The sequence below is a fragment of the Juglans microcarpa x Juglans regia genome, chromosome 2D (assembly GCF_004785595.1).
Source record: "Juglans microcarpa x Juglans regia isolate MS1-56 chromosome 2D, Jm3101_v1.0, whole genome shotgun sequence".
Classification (NCBI taxonomy): domain Eukaryota; kingdom Viridiplantae; phylum Streptophyta; class Magnoliopsida; order Fagales; family Juglandaceae; genus Juglans; species Juglans microcarpa x Juglans regia.
In genome coordinates this window covers 5,116,629-5,140,654 of record NC_054596.1, presented here as the reverse complement: position 1 = coordinate 5,140,654, position 24,026 = coordinate 5,116,629, and the positions used below count along the sequence as shown (strand labels likewise).

At 37.2% G+C, this 24,026-nt stretch overlaps 1 protein-coding gene across 4 annotated transcripts in view; it reads left to right on the top strand.

The window, feature by feature from the left end:
• Positions 1-2,227: 2,227 nt before the first annotated feature.
• The window catches only part of LOC121248778 (LEAF RUST 10 DISEASE-RESISTANCE LOCUS RECEPTOR-LIKE PROTEIN KINASE-like 1.3), a 29,903-nt gene continuing 8,104 nt past the window's right edge, over positions 2,228-24,026 (top strand). The window contains exon 1 of one of the 4 annotated variants that reach the window (XM_041147344.1): positions 2,228-3,073. In XM_041147344.1, the coding sequence (XP_041003278.1) occupies positions 2,665-3,073 (409 nt within the window). In that variant the 5' untranslated portion in view covers positions 2,228-2,664. Of the gene's footprint in view, positions 3,074-19,799; positions 20,596-22,278; positions 23,716-24,026 lie in introns of those variants that run through there. The other 3 variants (XM_041147343.1, XM_041147340.1, XM_041147341.1) reach the window with 3 other exon arrangements.

Sequence of the window (24,026 nt, the reverse complement as noted above, 5' to 3'; positions counted from 1 at the left end):
CTAATATGCAAACTAAACAATTAGTTCAATAATATGCAAGTTAGCTATAATCACTCATCCAAAACCGCAACAAAAGAAACGAAATGGAAACTTGAAACAATCCAAATATACATGACTAAACTATGTAAATCTCAACTTAAATTAAGTGCAGGGGAGACAGAATGGAACGGTAAGGATATGTGAAAATACTAACGGTAAAATGGAAAAACACAAGTCTTTTGCATTATTATAAATTGGGTCTCACAAAATTTCCAATATCTCAACAGCTTGAGAGAAAAAAGATCAAAGCCTAACGCAGAAGATGAGAAAACCAACCTGGGTTATTGAGAATTGTAAGAGTGGGAGCGAAGATGCGCTTCTCCTTCTCCTTCTCCTTCTAGTGTATATTGTTGATTATTTTATATCTGTGCATAAATGACTATTCAGGAAAGAAAATATCTGAAAAACCCAAGGTAATTTAAGGAATGGTGGGTTTATTCCTTTGTGTCCCTCTCAAGGGTCGAAATCCATTGGACCTATAAGCATTTATCGGCGTAACAATTGTGCCTGATCTGTTTGACAGCAGTGATGCAAATGACTTCTTTTTTTCATGAATGCTCTTTTTGTTTTTGGCCGGAGAAACCGTTAAAAAATGGCATCGTAAGAGGTATTTGCCGAGGCAGTGCCGCCAGTGCGTCTAAACGAAACTGTATCGTTTGATTCGCTTGTCGAGGCAACGACCCTGGAGCAAATGCAGGACCCGAAATCGAATTGAAGGTCTAGTAATACCCGATCCTATCACCTCCGATAATTTCTCCGTCATTTTCTTCTCTTAGGATTTGTTTGGATTCTCAAATTAACTTTGTTAAATTTTTATATAAAATATAATAAATAATTTAATTTTTTTAAATTATAAAATAATAATTAAAAAAATATATCCTAATAATATTTTATTTAACTCATCTAAAATTATCTCATTTCATCTTATCTCTCACCATTCAAACCAGCCTTTAGTTACCTTGTTCAACATCTTTACATGAGAATTATAGAAAAATGCTTCTACGTTTGGGTCGTCTATTTAAATCATTGATAAAAATATATAATATTAAATGTAATTAAAAATAATAAAATTTAAGATAAAAAGAATCCAAGTCAAACAAACTTATTTAGTCATGGCTGTAAAATGGCTGCTAATATCCATATTTCGATATTTCGTACGGATCAATAGCTCGAACAATAAATACAATGGGGCACATTTTTTCACTGATCCTAAACTAAAGCCATCCTCTAATGTCTCCTCTTTAACTCATATCAGACTTCTGGCAAATGGAAAATGTCCAGTAAAAAAACAGTAGTATGGAAAATAAGGTCACCCCGACTCTTACGTTAATGAAAGCTACGCGTTCACATTAAAGTCTTGATGACAAGGTTCAACGCCTAATTTGAGAAAATTAGTAAGAGGAAAAATGAGAACCAACAAAATGGTTTGTTAGTCATGAGTAGAATATCATTTTGGGCTAAGAAATGGTCATGTTGAAGGTGATTTGTTTGGTAATCTGTAAAAACTAAAAGGATTGTCTGATTGATATTCATTGCAGTCGCAAGGACTAGTCCTCTTCTTTCCTAGGCAACTAATCAATCTGAGTTGGCTGAGAATCGAGATCTCTGTTGCCTCATCCTTGAATGGATGGATGAATGCTAATCAATTAATATTACTACTTAAAATGGATAACTTTGATTAGAAGAGAGCAACGTGTAAGCCGCACGCACACCCATGATAGCAGCAACAAGAAGTATGTATAGAGCTAAACATCGGTAGATCATTGTTTGCGGGGGCAACTGGAAATATGACCTCCTTCATCATCTACATAAATATAGCTAGAAAATTAAATTTTAAAAAAATACATGCACACACGATCGATTTGAGCTATTCCAATGGAAGTAGTCTTTTTGCTTTTTTAGCTGATAGTGTTTTCTTCCAGAGAGACCCTTTCTAGAGAGTCTCAAAAAATAAAATTGAAAAATATATTTTAAAAAAATTTATTTTTCCACACGTCAGTTATTAATATGTTAAAAAATTATAAAATTTTAAATTTTAAAAGGTAATTAAAATTATAAATATACGTGCAAATATTCAATAAAATTATCCCATACTAATCACTCGTACCACAAAAAATAGGTTGGGCGCTGAGTATCTAATCAAGTCAACTAAACGTCTCAAGTCTTCCAATCACTTTCCCAAAGTTATCTTCCCCACTTGTTATCGATGTACACTCATTTCTGCTAATTCCTGTATTTTCCTTTGCACACAAGATTAACCATCAATCCTCCCAAGCCTTTTTCTCTTAGAAAAATGGATTCCTGGCTTCTCTCATCGTCTCCTTCCCTTATTTCTTTATCTTTGATCTTACTCATCATGGTTTTCGTTGAGATTCCTCTATCTCTATGCCATGACGATTTCTACTCGACCTGTAGAAATATGTTCAGCTGCGGAAACATCAGTAATATTGATTTTCCTTTCTGGGGAGGTATCCGACCCAGTGGTTGTGGCTATCCTGGATTGAAGCTCAACTGCGAGAAAAACGTTACCACCATAGAGATTATGAACGTGAATTACAGTGTGCTATATGTCGATCCCAATACCCAAATCCTCAAAATTTCGAGAGATGACTACAGGGCTGGAATATGCTCTCCAGTTTATGTGAATTCCACCTCGATCCTACACTTTTCGATTTCGACCCTGGTTACCAGAATCTCACACTATACTATGGCTGTGCTCATTTTTTTTTTTTACCTATCCCCTGCGAATTCACTTGCGACGGCGTGAATGGGGTTGTGCACTTGGAGTTGGGAGCTCATGGGCCTAAGGATTGTAATGCAAGTGTGGTTGTCCCCATACCTCGCAGTGTCGATAGCTTAGTACCGGAGATATGTAGTTCGTCGAAATTGGTGGAAACCATTAGAGACGGATTTGATGTGAGACGGAAGGTAGATACTGCTGGGTGTAATAAATGCAAGGAATCCATGGGAGTTTGTGGCTATGACCTGAACTCCAATAGACCGACGTGCTATCATGATAGTGATCACTATCCAGGTACGCTTTTCTTTGCAAATTCACTGGAACATACATATAGCTAGTAATGAAGTAAAGAAGAAGCACAGAATGTGCTCGATAGAATGTCAAAGAGAAGCAGGACTTTTTTGAAATATATCTTGAGTAATATTATTCTTCCTCAATACAATGATACTCGTATAGACGAGCTATTTATAGCCAACAATACATACGTAAATTATAACAACCAAATACAAGATTAAATCTCCACTGTACACTTCATCATCTTTCTGTTATGCAAAGAATTCCAGAATATTCCAATGATGAGAGTTTGTTATTTCTGTCCAGATGGTGCTTGGTGTGTTGGCATGGTGCGGTTACAGCCTTGCTGTAATTCTGAAGAATTTGTTGCTTCAATAGTCCCCCTCGATTCAAGTGGCACAGGGAAGATAGTCAAGGATGAGCGAAGCAGGTTGAATCGATTCGGAGATAGTGGCTTGGTGAGAATGTCAGCCACTTGATCCTTGCTTGAAGCAAATGCAACTCGGAGTGTCTTGGCTGCAACTCTTTCTCTTACAAAGTGGAAGTCAAGCTCAACATGTTTAGTTCTTGAATGTAACACAGGATTGACTGATAAATAAGTAGCACCTAAGTTATCACACCACAAGGTTGGTGGGTCAGATAAAGGAATGGATAATTCTTTTAACAGGGACTGAATCCAAAGGATTTCACAGGTGGTGTTAGCCATAACCTTGTACTCGGCTTCTGTTGAAGAGTGGGCAATGGTGGGCTGCTTCTTAGATCCCCAGGAAATTAAGTGTGAACCAAAATATACACAAAATCCACCCGTGGATTTACGATCATCGGGACACCCTGCCCAGTCAGCATCCGAGAAGGCAGTAAGTTTGAAGGAGGAAGATGATGAAAGATAGAGACCAAAATTTTGTGTAAGGCGAAGGTAGCGTAAAATACGCTTGACGGCTTGCCAATGGGAGACACGAGGGCAATGCATAAATTGGCACACTTTGTTCACTGCAAATGACAGGTCAGGTCGAGTAAAAGAAAGATACTGGAGACTGCCAACTACACTCCTATAAAGCTGAGGATTTTCAAAGGAAGGTCCATCAAGTGCTGAAAGTTTAACATTGGCACACATAGGAGTAGACACGGGCTTAGAGTTGTGCATGTTGGTCTTTTGTAACAAATTGGAAATGTAGCAGCTTTGAGACATGAATAAACCAGAGGATACACGAGAGATTTCCACACCCAGAAAGTAATGTAAAATACCAAGGTCTTTGACAGGGAACTCACTACGAAGAGAATTAATAAAGTCATGAATTAAGGAAACAGCAGATGCAGTCACTATAATATCATCAACATAAATTAAAATATAAATGGAATCAGAACCATGGGAGAGTATAAACAAGGACGAATCTGAAACTGAAGCATGAAAGCCTAACGAAAGCAATTTAGAGCTTAGTTTAGAGAACCAAGCCCGTGGGGCTTGTTTCAAACCATAAATGGATTTGCGTAGCTTACATACGTGGTGTGGGAAGTCAGGATTTATGAACCCAGCAGGTTGATGCATGTAGACATCCTCCTCCAAGTCACCGTGTAAGAAGGCATTCTGTATATCAAGCTGATGGAGAGGCCAGTTTCGGGTGACAGCAATGGACAGAAGGAGCCTTATTGTGACAGGTTTAACAACTGGGCTAAAGGTCTCTGAGTAATCAAGACCAGGCTGCTGATGAAACCTCTTAGCAACAAGACGAGCTTTCCGTCGCTCGATGGTGCCATCAGCCTTCCGTTTAGTCTTGAGAACCCACTTAGACCCGAGAATATTGATGTGAGGAGAGGGCGGGACCAACTCCCATGTTCTGGTCTGAAGAAGGGCGTGAAATTCTAGGGCCATTGCATCCCGCCATTCAGAATATTTGGCAGCTTCGGTATAACAGGTGGGTTCTTCTGGAATGGAAGGAGATGCAGAAATAGTGAAGGAAGCAGATTTGGATTTCGGCCAGGGGATGGTACCATCGGAACGAACAAGAGGACGATGTGTGTTGGTCTTGGATCGTGTGACGATGCCGAGCAGAGGCGAAAGAGAAGGAGCGAAGGGTACAGATGATGTCGTGGGTTGCTGATAGGTGGGGTTTGAAGTTGAGAAAGGTAAGTTGTCCGCTGGAGAAGAAGTAGGTAAGCTGTCCGCTGGAGAAGAAGATAGGGAAGTAGAAAAAGGTGCAGATGCCGTGGGTTGTGGAGAGGTGAGGTTAGAGGATGAGATCGCAGAAGAGGAAGAAACAGGGGAGGTGTCCGCTGGAGAAGAGGAGTGGATGGACCGGGTAGAAGGGAAGGTTGGATGGGATGGGTTATGTGAAAAAGTGATGGGCTGTAAGGAAATGGGAGTGGGCCGAATGGATGTAGAGAAGGTAGGCTGAGATGAATTAAAAGGGCCTTCGATATGGGGAGTGGGCTTAGAGGTATATGGCTGAGTGGAAAGGCCAGAGTGAGAGGAGGATGGCTGAGAATCAAACGGGAATTTGGTTTCATCAAATCTAACGTCCCGAGAAATATATACACGACCAGAGGGAACATGTAAACAGTTGTAGGATTTGTGATCAGGTGTATATCCAACAAAGACACATTGGTGGGAACGTAGATCCATTTTATGCTTGTTGTAAGGCCTTAAGTTAGGCCAGCAAGCTGACCCGAAAACCCTTAAAAAAGAATAATATGGTATTTGGTTGAACAAAACCTGAAATGGAGAGATATTGTTTAAGAGAGGGGTAGGCATTCGGTTAATGAGAAATGTTGCTGTTTGGAATGCTTCAGCCCAGTACACAGAGGGCATAGAGGAATGGGCAAGAAGTGAAAGTCCCGTCTCGACAATATGTCGATGACGTCGCTCGACACTCCCATTTTGGGGATGAGAATAGGGGCTGGAAATTCGATGAGAAATGCCGAATTGTTTAAGTATCGTGTTTAAGGGACGAAACTCTCCCCCCCAATCAGACTGAATGGAGATAACATTAGAAGAAAATGTATTGCTGACGTAAAGTAAGAATGCAAGAAAAATGGAAATAACATCAGACTTAGCATGTAGTGGAAAGAGCCATATATATTTAGTGAAATCGTCTACAATAGAGAGATAATATCTGAAACTCTTGGTGGACAGCACAGGTGCTGGTCCCCACACATCTAGAAATAGAAGTTGAAAAGGGAAGGAAGAACGAGAAGGAGAAGAGGGATGGGGAAGAACATGAGACTTAGCTTGTAAACATGCAGAACAAACAAACGATGATATAGTAGTAGAAATAGGTAACTTAAAATTCCGAATGGTGAGTGAGGTAACGCGGGGATTGGGATGACCCAAACGGTAGTGCCAAATCTGAGTGGAAGTTCGTTCTCCTATGAGTGCATGAGGGGAAGTGGAGAGGCCGTGTTTGAGAGGGAGAGATGGTGGTGGTTGAGCTTCTGCATCAGCTTGAAGAACATATAGCCCATCCTTAACATGGCCTTGAAGAAGAACCTGCTTGGTACATAGATCCTTCACAAAAAAACCAGAAGAGTGAAACTCAAAAAACACAGCATTATCATGACAAAATTGTCTAACAGAGAGTAGATTACGAGTGATTAAAGGCACATGTAATAAATTCTTGAGAAAAAATTGACGAGAAGAGAAAGAAAGCTTAGCCGTGCCAGTGTTTTGAATGGGAAGAACAGATCCATCACCAATGCTCACTTGATCCGATCCATTGTAATGAGTAGAGTTGAGGTTCAGATTTGCAAAGTCAGAGGTAAAGTGGTTTGTAGCAGCGGTATCAGGAAACCAGTCAGAAACAGAGGGTGGAACAGAGGAAAAAGTAGTGTAGTTGGCGTGAAGGGTGGGAGGAGGAGGGGCTTGATAAGCATGATCAAACCGAGAGTAACAAGACATGGCAGAGTGTCCAGACTTATGACAAAGCTGGCATGTTGGGCGTTGAGGAGAATGAGCGGGGAAAAAATTAGAGTGAGGAAGAGGAAGACCACGACCTCGACCTCGGCCTCGCCGACCACGACCACGGCCTCTGTTGGAAGGAGATGCAGAGAAGGAATGAGTAACTGTGGGATTAGCTGAAATCGGACTGGCAGAGAGAAGGGAGTGGGTTTGATGAGCCAGCCGTGACTCATGATTGAGGAGATAACTGAAAACTTGAGCAGGAGAAAGTGAGTCAGGACGAGTTGTAATGGAGGTGACAATGGATTCGTAGTCCGAACCTAGACCAGCTAAGAGGTAGATGATAAATTCTGATGGGGAAAGGGGACGCCCAGCAGCACTAAGAGAGGAAGAAAGTGCTGTAGCTTTGTGAAAATATTCGGAAATAGATTCAGAACCTTTCTTCAAGGTAGCCAACTGGAACTGGGTTTGCATAATGTGGGCGGAAGATTGTGCCGAAAAGAGAGAAGAAAGGGTATTCCAAACTTCCCTCGAAGTTTTACACTCAAGAACCTGCGCAAGAACAGTGTCGGTCAAGGAAGAATTTATGGCCGAAAGAACAAGTTGATCCTGGAGAACCCATTCCGTGTAAGCTGAGTTGGGTTGTTCATCCACAGTGGGTGGAGGGGAGGGAATCGTGCCATCAATGTAGCCAAAGAGGCGATGGCCTTTAAGAAATGGTAGGATTTGAGCTTTCCAAAGAAGGAAATTATCAATATTGAGCTTAACAGTAACAAAGTTTGAAGTGTGGTTGGGGAAGGTGATGGGAGTGGGATGTTTATTGGGAGCCATTGCAGGTCAGGAATTTGGATGTGAGTCCTATTCTAGGCTTGTGATACCATAATGAAGTAAAGAAGAAGCACAGAATGTGCTCGATAGAATGTCAAAGAGAAGCAGGACTTTTCTGAAATATATCTTGAGTAATATTATTCTTCCTCAATACAATGATACTCGAATAGACGAGCTATTTATAGCCAACAGTACATACGTAAATCATAACAACCAAATACAAGATTAAATCTCCACTGTACACTTCATCATCTTTATGTTATGCAAAGAATTCCAGAATATTCCAATGATGAGAGTTTGTTATTTCTGTCCAGATGGTGCTTGGTGTGTTGGCATGGTGCGGTTACAGCCTTGCTGTAATTCTGAAGAATTTGTTGCTTCAATAGCTAGCTTCTTAGGGAAGTAGAATAATCAGCATGCCTTTCCATTAATGCTAATTAGTGTAAGTGTTGGACGTACAAATCTGAAATAATTGGATTAAGCTATTTGAAAAAAATATGACCCATTAAAAATATTACTCTCGTGAGACTGATACAAATAATTATCTGAATTATATTTGCTAAGTGCGAGTACGTACAGAGTCATGTGTTGGTATTATTTTCCATGGACAGATAGTGACATATAAATGAGGCAACCTTACAAGATATCCCAATACACGCCCCATCCTTCCTCATGCGACTCGAAATTGAGTGCCTTCGTATCCAGGCAATTTTTGTATCTTCCGTTTGGATGTTAAGAATTTATGATGATTTGTGAATAATAAATAAAATAATTTATAAATAATAATGAAAGGAGCCTATAACTTGCACAATATGCAGATTGTTATATAAGTTTTGTACGAGGAAAAGAGATTTAGAGAGAGAACTGATTTTATAATGGAGAAATTCAAAATAGAAATTTATAGGGTGGTTTATTATTGACGAAATAATATAAAGGTTAAAATAATGCATTTAGGTAGAAACTTGAATCGGTTTATATATTTATATCTAAGAAATAAAATAAATCTTAAAAGTTACAACAGTTCATAATGAAACATTACTTTTAAAAGGATTACTGCTCCATAAACATAACACTTTAAGTTTAATAAATAGAATGTCTATTTTTATGGGTAGAATGTCACATATTCGGAATAATTTGACTCCGTTTAAAATATAAAATAATATAAATGTTGAATTAGTATTTTTGGATAGAGTCTTAAGTCGATTTATATTTTTATATGTAAGAAAAGAAAAAAAATTTAAAAGTTACAATAGTTTATAATGAAACATTACTTTTAAAATATTTACCGCTTTATAAATATAACACTTTAAATTTAACGTGTAGAATGTAAATCATGTTGAAATTATATGATTCTGCTTTTATATATAGTAATAGATAGTATAAGAATATCTAAAAACAAATGTGTTTTCAAACAATTGTCTAATTCATTCATTTATGTCTGTATTCTGAATACTTCACCGTTATTGCTCGTATTTGACCCCATATCCCATAGCTCTTACAAAATGTCAATTGTTTACATATATAATGTTTTTAAATTTTCGAATTAAATTTTCACTAGACGACGAGTAGACAGAATTTTCTTTAAAAAAAAAAAAAAAACACTTTGGATCTAAAACTTTTTAAAAGTTATTTTTTTCTTTCACTTTTCAAACTCATAAAATGTGACTTCTTCAACCATGCATGTCCCTTCAACGGCCTCTTAGGTACTTATACTAATTTATTTTCCTTATTTGGGCTCCATTGATGGTTATAAATGTACAATGAGATTTTAAGTTTATAATCATTTTAAATACTATTTTCGTCTCTATAAACCAATAACTAATATTTGAAATTTATTAACAGAGAACATTTGTTTAATTTGTGTGGTCTGATCATGGTCCAACTTTAGGTTTGTCTCGATTGGACATATTATATTATATATGCTGTAATTTGCCGTATGATTTTAGACTCCAGTTTATAACAACTTTGGAGTTCTGATAGAGTTTAGAGTTTTGGAGCCTTCCAAAGTGCGGAATATATATTGGAATAACTAGACGCAGAATGTAAAAATATCTCATTTATAATTAGGATAATATTATGAACTGTGCTACGGATCAGCCCCTTTCACGGCTGATCCGTAGCACACGTGACGTGTGCTTCCTTTTTTTTTTTTTTAAACCGATTCCCTCTCTCTCTCTCCCCACCTAGCCCTTACCCCCACCCGATTCCCTCTCTCAGCCAACCCAATCCTGCCGTGCACCACCTGCAATCACCGGCCACCACCATCGTCAGCCTCCAGCTCCACCGTCAGTATCGCTGATGCTCGTGTACTCTTCTCTCGCCGCACCGTGTACTCCTTCCTCACCAAGTAACCGAATCGCGTTCGGCCTCTTTCCGCCGCTGTCAGCCACCCAGCAGCGCCACCGACACCTTACCGGCTCTCCCTCACACCGGCGACCTTCTAGCCACCTTCGAGCCTCCACGCGCAGCCCCCACGCACATCGTCCTCTCCACTATCGAAATGGGTCTCACGAATGTAGACCCGAAATGCCGCTGCCCGCCGCCGTAAGCCAGCCCAGCCACCACCACTGAGCCGTACAACCTCCCAGCAACCCCCACCTCCAAACCCAAGTCACGGCAACCCTTCATCGTAGCTCAGATCAACCTAACCCGAAATGGGTCTCCCCCTCTCTCGCCGCCACCGTACACCAGCCCAGCCACCACCATTGAGCCTCACGACCTAGCAACAACCCCCATCGTTAAATCCCAGTCACGGCAACTCCCTTCTCCCTCTCCATCCCAGCTCAGATCAACCATAGTCACGACAACCCGAAATGGAGTGTTTTCAACTTGAATTTGAGAGGGGGGAAGGGGACTTCGTGGGACTTGTCAATTTGTTTAGGGATAAATTTGTCAATTTACTTTGACACCTAAGGTGTGTTTTGGATGATGCGTGAACAGGGGTTGCTCCCGAGACTTTTTCTAATATTATATACGACTGCCATAGAATCTATCGAAATTCTTAGTTGCCTGCCCCTTCCAGACATATGATCATTTCATTCAGTAACGACCGTAAAAGATATTCATCGTTTTAGGCCGTACGCTCGTCCTATTGAATAGGTTTCAGAGAGAAAGAAGTCAACAAGCTGGGAGAAACTTCACCCAGAAACCAAAAGGTCTCACACCGTAATAGGACTTTCACCACATGCTTCCATGTATGTGGTCATATATATGTGTTTCCACTTTTTCTACGTCACTCGAGATTTTTTCTAATGGAGACGATTGTGATTAGGTAGTCATGGCATGGAATTAGATTAATTGGGACGATCTAGTTGATGAAAATCAAAATGCTTTTGTCCGAGCTTATGAGTACGTAGGTAGGTGGAATTTGGGTTCATGGATTCTGATAGATCATATGGAAAACAACATATTCTATAGGGGTTATGTTGAATTAAATAACATCTCTAGTCTAACATTATTTTCTCGTCAAGCACTGATGTCGCTCGTCTTTATTTTCTAAGTTTTCCTTCAAACAATCAATCTGAATAGCTTACCGATATTTCATTTCTTCCCATTCCTTCTCTTAGCCAGAAATGGAGTCCTGGCTTTCTAAACAGTCTGCTTTTCTTAATTAAGTTCTTGGTTTTCGTCGAGCTTCTTGTGTCTTTATGCTCCAATGATTGGTATTCGAGTTGTAGTAATCAGTTCAACTATGGGAAGATCACTAACGTGGGCTATCCATTCTGGAGAGATGGCAGGCCGGACGCGTGTGGCCATCCAAATCTAAAGCTCAATTGTGCAAAAGATATCACCACCATAGAAATTATGGGCCTGTATTGAAGTTAATTTATGTTTTCCAGAAACTCTTCAGTTTTCTAGTTTACTATTATTAGTGTTTGCTATTGTTAGTTGTTTTTTGGATGTTGTATTTCAATCAATGAATTTGTGAGTCTCAATGTAATAGTATAAGTATGTGATTAAAGTGAAATGAAAAGGCAGAACCATAGTATCAATCCGTGAACTAAAAGGGTTGAGGTTTCTCAAGAATTTCCTCTATTTTTCTCTGCTTGCTTCTTTGTTTTAAACCAACAATTGATATCAGAGCTAACCAGGTTCAGCTGAGGGTCGAAAATGGCTACCTTTGGAGCATCAACATATGTTCCTACTTTTAGTGGTAAAAGCTATGATTATTGGAGCATCAAAATGAAGATTTTTTTCATCTCTCAAGATTTGTGGGATGTAGTGGAAAAGGGGTGACAGTTCCAGCAGTAGGAGTTTTGGATTCAACTCAATCCAAGCAAGAAACTACCAAAGATGCAAAGGCATTGTTCATCCTACAACAGGTTGTGTCTGAATCAATCTTTCCAAGATTGATGAGGGCTAAAACTTCAAAGACAGCATGGGAGATTCTGCAGGCAGAATTTCAAGGAAATACTAAGGTAAAACTTATCAAACTTCAAGGCTTTAGAAGGGAGTTTGAAAATTTAAAAATGAAGGAATCTGAAGTAGTAAAAGAATATGATTCCATATTAATTGAATTAGTTAATCAGATGCGTGCCCATGGTGAAGAGGTGACTGATCAAAAGATTGTTCAAAAGATTCTGATTAGTTTACCCGAGAAGTATGATCATGTAGTAGCAGCTATTGAAGAGTCAAAGGACTTGCAAACCCTGTCAGTTACTGAGTTGATGGGTTCCTTTCAAGCCCATGAGCAAAGATTAGCTAGAAGGAATGATGGTTCTTTGGAGCATGCATTTCAACCAAGAGTGAATCTGAAAAATAAAAAAACAACAGATTATAAAAAGAAGCCTCGAAGGATTACAATAATTCTGATTAGGCTCAAATGGAAAGCAAGATGAAAGGGAAAATGGGCGAATTTCCTCCTTGTTGTATTTGCAAGAAGACAAACCATTTAGAAAAAAAATTGTTATCATGCCGGGAAGCCACAATGTTGGAATTGTAAAAAAATTGGGCATATGGAAAAGGATTGCAGTTACAAGAACAATCAACAAGCTAACTATTCAGAAGAAAAAGAGGAGAATGAGCATTTGTTTTTTGCATGACAAGCTCTCACTCAAGAAGAGAATATCTGGTTCATAGACAGTGGATGTAGCAATCACATGGCAACTAATGAGGCTATCTTCACTGGTCTGGACACTTCTATCAAACCCAAAGTTAAGATGGGTAATGGTGAACTTGTTGAACCTAGAGGCAAAAGCACAGTGGCCATCTAGACCAAGAAGGGTACAAAATTCATCAAGGATGTATTGCTGGTTCCATCCCTTGATCAAAACCTGTTGAGTGTAGGCCAAATGATGGAAAATGGTTACTCCTTGTGCTTTGAAAATAATATGTGTAGAATATTTGATGAAAAGAGTAAAATGGAACTAGCTGAAGTGAAAATGGGGAGGAGCAGGAATTTTCCCATTCAATGGAGTTTTCCTAATGCTATGGTGGCAACTACAGATGAAACCAGATTGTGACATCAAAGATTTGGCCAATACAATCTTAATTCATTGAGATTAATGCATCAAAAGGAGATGATGAAGGATCTACCTCTTTTAGAGAAAGAGACATCAGTGTGTGAAGGGTGCTTGGTTGGAAAATATCACAAACTTCCATTCCCATTAGAGAGCAGCTGGAGAGCCAAGGAGAGGCTGCAACTGGTCCATATAGATGTCTGTGGTCCAATGAAGACTTCAACCCATAATCACTGCAGGTATTTCATTCTTTTTATAGATGATTTTACTAGAATGATTTGGGTTTATTTTCTTCATGAAAAATCTGAAGTTTTTGAAACTTTTAAGAAGTTCAAATTACTAGTTGAGAATCAGTCTGGACATAAGATTAAAACACTAAGAAGTGATTGAGGAAGTGAGTATAACTTGAGAATTTGAGAAGTTTTGTGAATCTGAAGGCATAGAACATCAGCTATCTGTGGCCTATTCTCCACAACAGAATGGAGTATTCGAAAGGAAGAATAGGACAGTGATGGAAATGGCTAGATGCATGTTACATGAGAAAAAATTATCCAAGGAATTTTGGGGTGAAGCAGTGAACACTGCTGTGTTTTTGCTTAATCGATTGCCTACAAAATCAGTTGAAAATTAGACACCATTTGAAGCTTGGACTGGGATAAAACCCTCTGCCCACTTTCTAAGGGTATTTGGTTGTATATGTTACACCTATATCCCATCTCAGAAAAGAACCAAACTTGAAGAGAAGGCTGAAAAAGGTGTATTTGTGGGTTGTAGTTCAGTTTCAAAGGGTTTTCGAATTTTGAATTTGAAAACTAGAAAGCTGGTTGTGAGCAGAGATGTAAAGTTCAATGAAGATGCATTTTGGGATTGGGAAGCTGAGAAAGTTGTTCAACCAAGAGTTGAGATATCAGTTCAATCATTAACTGAGATGGAAGAAGAAGAATTTGAAGTTGAAACAAGTGATATTCAGCAAACTCACACAGAAAGTCCAATAGCTACTCAAGTATTATTTGAAGACAGTAAAGAAGAGTCAACTCCTGAATCCCCAATAAGAAGAACAAAACTTCTTAGTGAAGTATACGAGCATTGTAATTATGCTACACTTGAACCAATAGCTTTGCAGCAACTTCAAAGGAGGAAGTTTGGCAGAAAGCTATGAGAGAAGAAATCAGAATGATAGAGAAAAATGAAACCTGGGAGTTGGTTTCTTTACTAACAAATAAAGAAGTTATTGGAGTAAAATGGATTTATAAGACTAAATTAAATCTGGATGGCTCTATCTTGAAGCATAAAGCAATGTTGGTTGTCAAGGGGTATGTGCAGCAACATGGAATAGATTATAATGAAACTTTTGCTCCTGTTGCAAGGATGAACACCATTAGAGCTTTGGTTTCACTTGCTGCTCAAAAAGGTTGGAAAATTTTGCAATTAGATGTGAAGTCAACCATCCTAACTGGGGTGTTGGAAGAATAGGTTTTTGTAGATCAACCCGAGAGGTTTAAAAAGGAAGAAGGCAAAGTCTATAAACTAAAAAAGGCTTTGTATGGATTAAAACAGGCACCAAGGGCCTGGTATTGGAAAATTGATCAATATTTCTCTGAGCAAGGCTTCAGGAGGAGCAAAAGTGAGCCTACACTATACATAAAGTCTCAAGACAGTGGTGATCTAGTCATTGTATCCTTTTATGTAGATGATCTGGTTTTTACAAGAAGTAACATTGAAATGATTGACAAATTTAAAAGGGACATGATGGCAAGTTTTGAGATGAGTGACTTAGGCTACATTTGGGTAGTGAGAATACCTGATAAGTGTTGAGAATGTTTGTGAATAGTTATGAGTAGAGATTAGAGTGAGTTTGTGGGTCTCATTGAGAGTATTTTGAGTTGTTTGAATGTGTGAAGTATGTTGAGTTGTTGACTTTTGGATAGGTAGTTGCAATGTTTTGAATACCGTACCGGACACCGTACCGGTCAAGGCACTGGAACGAAATATTTCGGTACCGGTACCGTTTCGGGGTAGCGTTTCGGGATAACATTTCGGGATAGTCGATCTATAAATAAATTATATATATAAATATATATATAAATTATATTCTAAAATAATAGTCTATATATAAATAAATTATATACAAATACATATATATAAATTATAAATAGTCTAGTCTGAATTGAGGGTTAAAAAATAAGTTTGTAGTTTGAAAAAACGAAAAAAAAAAAAAAAAAAACACAGGCCGAAATATCGGCCGGTACCGGCCGAAATATAGGCCGGTACAGGCCGAAATTTAGGCCGGTATGACCGGTACCGGCCGGTACGGCCGGTATTTTGGCCGGTACGGAACAGGTATAGTACCTGTACCGGCCGGACGGCCGAAACGAAAAATTTCGGCCGTACCGGCCGGTACGGTACGAAATTTAAAACTGTGGGTAGTTGAAAAAGGTGTCGGACCCATAAATTTTATAGTGATTTTATTTTTAGTAATAAATATTATAGTGATTTTATTATATTAATAAATATTGTAGTGATTTTATTTTATTTTTATATATAATAATGATAAATATTATAATAGTTTTATTTTTAATTTATATATAGTAGTGATAAATATTATAATGATTTTATTTATATATATATAATAGTGATAAATATTATAGTAATTTTATTTTTTATTTACATATTATAGTGATTTTATTTTTTATTTATGTATAATAGTGATAAATATTATAGTGATTTTATCTTTTATTTATATATAATAGTGATAAATATTATAGTGATTTTATTTTGTATTTATATATTATAGTGATTTTATTTTTTATTTATATTTAATAGTGATAAATATTATAGTGATTTTATATTTTATTTATAGATAATAGTGATAAATCTTATAGTGATTTTATTTTTTTATTTATATATAATAGTGATAAATATTATGGTGATTTTATTTTTTATTTATATATAATAGTGATTTTATTTTTTATTTATATTTAATAGTGTTAAATATTATAGGGATTTTATTATATATTATAGTGATTTTATTTTTTATTTATATATAATAGTGATAAATATTATAGTGATTTTATTTTTTATTTATATATAATAGTGATAAATATTATAGTGATTTTATTTTTTATTTATATTTAATAGTGTTAAATATTATAGTGATTTTATTTATATATTATAGTGATTTTATTTTTTATTTATATTTAATAGTGTTAAATATTATAGTGATTTTATTTATATATTATAGTGATTTTATTTTTTATTTATATATAATAGTGATAAATATTATAGTGGTTTTTGGAAAGATTTTGATATGAAAATGGTTCATTGCGTTTGGCATGTGGAGTATTTCCAATAGTACGAAAATTCTTGAAAGTGTTGAGGTATGTTAGCTACCTAAACGTAGCCTTAGGAAATACGCATTATTTCCTAGGTATGGAAGTGAGTCAAGAGGCTGAGGGAATTTTCTGTTCTCAAAGAAATACAGTGAAGAAATTTTAAGAAGATTCAACATGGCAGGTTGCAAATCAGTGGCTATTCCATTAATTCCTAATGAGAAATTGAAAAAGGATGATGGTGGAAAGAAAGTAGATCCATCAATTTATAGAAGTCTTGTGGGAAGTTTGCTGTATTTGTGCAATACCAGACCAGATATCCTATATGCCACTAGTTTACTTTCAAGATTTATGTAATGTCCTAGTCAAATTCATCTTGGAACAGTCAAGAGAATTCTAAGGTATCTACAAGGAACTATCAGCTCTGGTATTTGGTATAAGAAAACATCAAATACAAAATTGGTAAGATTTACAGATAGTGATTGGGCAGGTTCTTGTGATGATCTAAGAAACACTTCAGGCTATTGTTTCAGTTTAGGATCAACTATGTTTTCCTGGAGTTCAAAAAAGCAAAGTAATGTGACACACTCTACTGCAGAAGTCGAGTATGTGGCAGCTGCAGGCTGTGCAAACCAAGCTATTTGGTTGAGAAGAATACTTGTGGGAGAAAAACAGTTGGGATCTACTGAAATTTTTTGTGATAATAAATCAACTATAGCAATTGCCAAGAATCTTGTCCAGCATACTAGAACTAAACATCTTGCAATCAAATATCATTTTTTGCGTGAAGTGGAATCAAATGGAGAAATTGCATTGAAGTTCTGTAAATCAGAGGAACAACTTGCTAATATATTTACAAAAGCACTCCCTCAAGACAAGTTTCAATTGTTCAGATTAATGCTTGGAGTTGCTAAAAAAATAAATGAAGGAGGGGTATTGAAGTTAATTTATGTATTCTAGAAACTCTTCAGTTTTCTAGTTTACTATTATTAGTGTTGGCTGTTGTTAGCTGTTTTTGGGAAGTTGTATTTCAATCAATGAATTTGTGAGTCTCAATGTAATAGTATAAGTATGTGATTAAAGTGAAATGAAAAGGCAGAACCATAATCTCAATCCGTGAACTAAAAGGGTTGAGGTTTCTCAAGAATTTCCTTTGTTTCTCTCTGTTGGCTTCTTTGTTTTAAACCAACAGGGCCTGACATACTAGGTTTTGGTTGTCGATGAAAGTACCAAAATCCTCAAAATTGTGAGGGAGGACTACTGGGGTGGAATTTGTTCGCCACGCCTCGAGAATACTTCCCTAGATCCCAACCTTTTTTATTATGGCCCAGGCTATGGTGACATTACCTTAAGCTATGGCTGTCTCCTCCTAGTACTGTCCACTTGTGCCATTAATAGGTTTAAGAACACGGGTGTGATCGTACAAATTGGAGCTCAAGGCCCTAGGTTATGTACTGCAAGCGTGGTTTGTCCTGTTGATATTAACATTGTAACTTCTTCAAATTATAGTGCTCTTGAGAATCTGGCACTAATTGAAGCAACCATCAAAGGAGGTTTTAATGTGAAATAAAAGGAAGAAACTGCAGCTTGTAGTGCCGCACTGAGTCTAAGGGGGTTTGTGGTTATGACTTGTTCAATAAAAATAGAACTACTTGCTATTGCCCAGATCAATCTTCTAGCTTAATGTTGTTGGGCTCTGATTTGGTTCCTGTTGAGATGAAGAATGGTGAGCTCAGGGCTGCTATACCTCCAATACTTAAGTTAGTCTCAGCGTAGGAGATGAATAGAGGAATAATCAATCAAGGAAGATGGCAAGTAGAAGTATTCAACAGTGTGAACCCATTCCCTGGCCTTGGAAGGAGGATATTTATACCTGGCTAGGTTGGCTCTCGTGGTGGGGGCAGTGGGTGTGTCGATTCATATGTGGTTGGATGCTCCTATCACATACCTGCAGCGCAGCAGATCAGTCAGATCTGATTGCGTTTATCTTCTAACACCCTAGGAAGTACAACATGGCATGTCGAGCCTTGGGATGCATTAAATGCGGTGTAGCTCCCCTTCCTAGCGCAATCTTCTCCATCCCATTAATGCAGTGTGACCTCGATCAGGTACGTCTGCCTCTCTGACCAGTCTAGGCATTGAGATGTAGGGTTAGGGGATGTCCCTGACGGTCGGCCAATAAGGATGTTAGACTGTCCCGCATGTCACCCTCTTGTCAATGTACTCTGCCTGATTGTTTCTCTTTTTGAACCTCCTAGATTGACTCAGCCTAGCCTAGGCCGTGGCCTTGGACTCAGGCTCAAGCCTTTTTCTAAGCCCGATCCTAGGGATAATTCCTCTCACAAGAATTATAGAAAAATGCTTGGCCGTCTATTTAAATCATTGATAAATGTAATAATTTAAAATATATAATATTAAGTGCAATTAAAAATAATAAAATTTAAGATAAAAAGAATCAAACAAACTTATTTAGTCATGACTGTAAAATGGCTGCTAATGTCAATATTTCGACAATTCGTACGGATCAATAGCTTGAATAATAAGAAAAATATTAGTGGTGTCTCTCAAATTTACAGTTCAATTTTACTGTTTATGTATTTTAATTTTTTATTTATTTTTTACTTGATAGTTAAGGAAGTGATTATTAGTAAAATTATATATATTTTTTGATTTTTTTTAATGATTAAGAATGCTAAAAAAATACTTTAAAAAAAAAAAAACAACAACAAATTTATAAGCGGGCGGGCCGCTAACACCATCCGAATAATAAATACACTGGGGCACATTTTTACAGATGGTAAAGTTAAGCCATCCTTTAGGCCTCAAAAATACATCTGCTGCTATATATATGTCTCCTCTTTTAACTCTTAACCATGATATCAAACTTTTAGGTAAGTTCTGGCAAATTGGAAAATGTCCAATAAAAAAACAGTAGCAAATAACTTTATTTGATAGTTATCTTCATAAAAATAGGGGTGGGAGAGGAAGATGGACAAACTCTTTAGTAAAAATAAATACAATTTATAAGATATCTAATCAAAAATTGATTGCTCTCTTAAACGTCTCAAAAATTGGTTGGACGCTGAGTCTCTAATCAAGTCAAATAAACGTCTCAAAAACGTCTCAAGTCTTCCAACCACTTTGGCACTTTCCCATAGTAATTATCTTCCCCACTTATTATCGATGTACACTCCTTTCTGCTAATTCCTGTATTTTACTTTGCATATAAGTTTAACCATCATCAATCCTCCCAAGCCTTTTCTCTTAGAAAAATGGATTCCTCGCTTGATCCCTCGTCGTCTCCTTCCCTTATTTCTTTATCTTTGATCTTACTCATCATGGTTTTCGTTGAGATTCCTCTATCTCTATGCCATGACGATTTCTACTCGACCTGTAGAAATATGTTCAGCTGCGGAAACATCAGGAATATTGATTTTCCTTTCTGGGGAGATTTCCGACCCAGTGGTTGTGGCTATCCTGGATTGAAGCTCAACTGCGAGAGAAACGTTACCACCATAGAGATTATGAACGTTAATTACAGTGTGCTATATGTCGATCCCAATACCCAAATCCTCAAAATTTCGAGAGAGGACTACAGGACTGGAATATGCTCTCCAGTTTATGTGAATTCCACGCTCGATCCTACACTTTTCGATTTCGACCCTGGTTACCAGAATCTCACACTATACTATGGCTGTGCTCCTTATTTATTACCTTTCCTCAGCGAATTCACTTGCGACGTCGTGAATGGGTTTGTGCACTTGGAGTTGGGAGCTCATGGGCCTGAGGATTGTAATGCAAGTGTGGTTGTCCCCATACCTCGCAGTGTCGATAGCTTAGTACCGGAGATATGGAGTATGTCGAAATTGGTGGAAACCATTAGAGACGGATTTGATGTGAGATGGAAGGTAGATACTGCTGGGTGCAATGAATGCAAGGAATCCATGGGAGTTTGTGGCTATGACCCGAACTCCAATAGACCGACGTGCTATCATGATGGTGATCACTATCCAGGTACGCTTTCTTTGCAATTTCGCTGGAACATACATATAGCTAGCTTCTTAGGGAAGTAGGATAGTCAGCATGCCTTTCCATTAATGCTAATTAGTACCAAGTGTTGGACGTACAAATCTGAAATAATTGGATTAAGCTATTTGAAAAAAATATGACCCATCAAAAATATTACTCTCGTGAGACTAATACAAATCATTATCTGAATTATATTTGCTAATAAACAGGGCGAGTACGTACAGAGTCATGTGTTGGAATTCTTTTTCATGGACAGATAGTGAGGTATAAATGAGGCAACCTTACAAGATATCCCGAGAGTATTTATTATGTATTAGTTATTATTTATTCTCACACTTTATATATATATTTTTTTATAAGATGTGGAGTGTGAAATGATGGATAGTAGTTGATAAAAATTTTTCTATCCCAATACACGCCACATCGTTCCACATGCAACTCAAAATTGTGTGCCTTGGTGTCCATGCAATTTTTGTATCCTAAATTGTCTCTCCGTTTAGATATTAAGAGTATCTTAAATGATTTGTAAATATATAATACATATAATAATAATAAAATAATTCGAGAATATCTAAGACCAAATGTGTTTTCAAACAAGTCTAGTTCTTTCATTTATGTCTGTATTCTGAGTCCATCATTATTCATGCTCGTATTTGACCCCATTTCTATCGCGTAGCTCTTACAAAATGTCAATTGTTTACACACACACACACACATATATATATATATATATATATATATATATATAATGTTTTTAAATTTTCGAATTAATTTTTCACCGGACGACGAGTAGACAGAATTTTCTTAAAACTAAAAAAAACTTTTGATCTAAAACTTTTTAAAAGTGAAAATAAAACAATTTTTATTTTTTTTCTTTCACTTTTCAAACTCATAAAATGCGACTTCTTCAACCATTCTTCAGTCCCTTCAACCTCGAATATAGGTACTTATACTAATTTATTTTCCTTATTTTTCAAAAAACTTAATCCAAAATATACTAAATTTTTGATTGAAAAGTTGAAAACTGAATAAAATATTGTTAGAATATTATTTTTTAATATTATTATTATTTTGACATTTAAAAAAGTTGAATTGTTTATTATATTTTGTGTGAAAATTTAAAAAAATTGTAATAATAAGATGAGACGAGTTGAAATGATTCTCGAATCCAAACCTAAGTTTATAATCATTTTAAACACTATTTTCGACTCTATAAACCAATAACTAATATTTGAAATTTATTAACAGAGAACATTTGTTTAATTTTTGTGGTCTCATGGTCCAACTTTAGGTTTGTCTCGATTGAACATATTATATTATGCTGTAATTTGCCGTATGATTTTAGACTCAAGTTTAGAACTTTGGAGTACTAGGTCATGATCATGTCTGATAGAGTTTAGAGTTTTGGAGCCTTCCAAAGTGCGGAATATATCTTGGAATATTTTGAATAACTAGACGCGGAATGTAACAATTTAGATCTATTTTATAATTAGGATAATATTATATATGTACGACTGTCGACTTGTCATTTTTTTTCTCAGAATCTGTCGAAATCCTTGGCTGCCTGCCCCTTCCAGACATATGACCATTTCATTCAGTAATGACCGTAAAAAATATCGAATAGGTTTGAAATTAAGCTCCCACTTTTCAGAGACAAAGAAGTCAACAAGCTGGGAGAAACTTTACCCAGAAACCGAAAGGTCTCACACCGCAATAGGACTTCCACCACAGGCTTCCATGCATGTGGTCATATATATGTATTTCCACTTTTTCTACGTCACTCGAGATTTTTTCTAATGGAGAGGCTGCGATTAGGTAGGCATGGAATTGGATTAATGGAGACGATCGAGTTTATGAAAATCAAAATGCTTTTGTCCTAATTATGAGTACGTAGGTAGGTGGAATTTGGGTTCATGGACTCTGATAGATCACATGGAAAACAGCATATTCTGCAGCGATTGAATGTCAATCTATAGGATGGTTATTTCAAATTAAATAACATATTTTTACCGATCTATGCTACAATTTTCAGAATAAAAATATACAATCTGTGCATGCTTGAGGTGAAAGGAAGGATGCCTTGGTTTAGTAACAAGAGTCGCACAAGTACAGCTAATTTCTCACATTGAAATCATATATATATGCCGTATCTACGTTCGTGATCTTCTGTTTAGCTTTCCAGACATACATTTCTAGTCTAACATTATTTTCTCGTCAACTACTGATGTCACTCATCTCTATTTTAAAAGTTTTCCTTCAAACAATCAATCTGAATAGCTCGCCTATATTTCCTTTCTTCCCATTCCTTCTCTTAGCCAGAAATGGAGTCCTGGCTTTCTAAACAGTCTGCTTTTCTTCTTCTTTTCTTCATTAAGTTCTTGGTTTTCGTCGAGGTTCCTGTGTCTTTATGCGCCAATAATTGGTATTCGAGTTGTAGTAATCGGTTCAACTGTGGGAAGATCACGAACGTGGGCTATCCATTCAGGGGAGATGGCAGACCGGATGCGTGTGGCCATCCAGATCTAAAGCTCAATTGTGCAAAAGATATCACCACCATAGAAATTAAGAACCTGACATACCGGGTTTTGGCTGTCAATGAAAGTACCAAAATCCTCAAAATTGTGAGGGAGGACTACTGGGGTGGAATTTGTTCGCCACGCCTCGAGAATACTTCCCTAGATCCCGACCTTTTCGATTATGGCCCTGGCTACAGTGACATTACTTTGAGCTATGGCTGTCTCCTCCCAGTACTGTCCACTTGCGCCATTAATGGGTTTAATAATACGGGTGTGATCGTACAAATTGGAGCTCAAGGCCCTGGGTTATGTACTGCAAGCGTGGTTTTTCCTGTTGGTATTCCAACTTCTTCAATTTATAGTGCTCTTGAGAATCTGGTACTAATTGAAGCAACCATCAAAGAAGGCTTTGATGTGAAATGGAAGGAAGATACTGCAGCTTGTAGTGCCTGCACCGAGTCTAAGGGAGTTTGTGGTTATGACGTGATCAGTAAAACTAGAACTACTTGCTATTGCCCAGATCAATCTTCTGGCTTAATGTGTTCTTCCTCGCCTGCCGGATCTCCCCAGGTACCTTCAACTGAAACAGGTATGCACTAATTTCTTGGCCAGCAGGCTGAGGTTTTAATTATATCAAGTTTTTACAGGCCGATGTTACCAGTATCACAATTATACATGCAGTGGCAGTATTACAGTAGATGGAAACAATCTAGGAGATAGCATGAAATGTATCTCTTTCTTAGTCAATCGTGTTTAGTTGAGTTGTTGACTATACTAATTACTAGGAGAACCACCACTGCCACTGGCATTTTAATTAGTCCATGACAGGCTTATGATTAGGATTGTTGGAGCAAAACTTTGCTGAAAATACATAAATTAACTCTACACTAAGTTATTTTA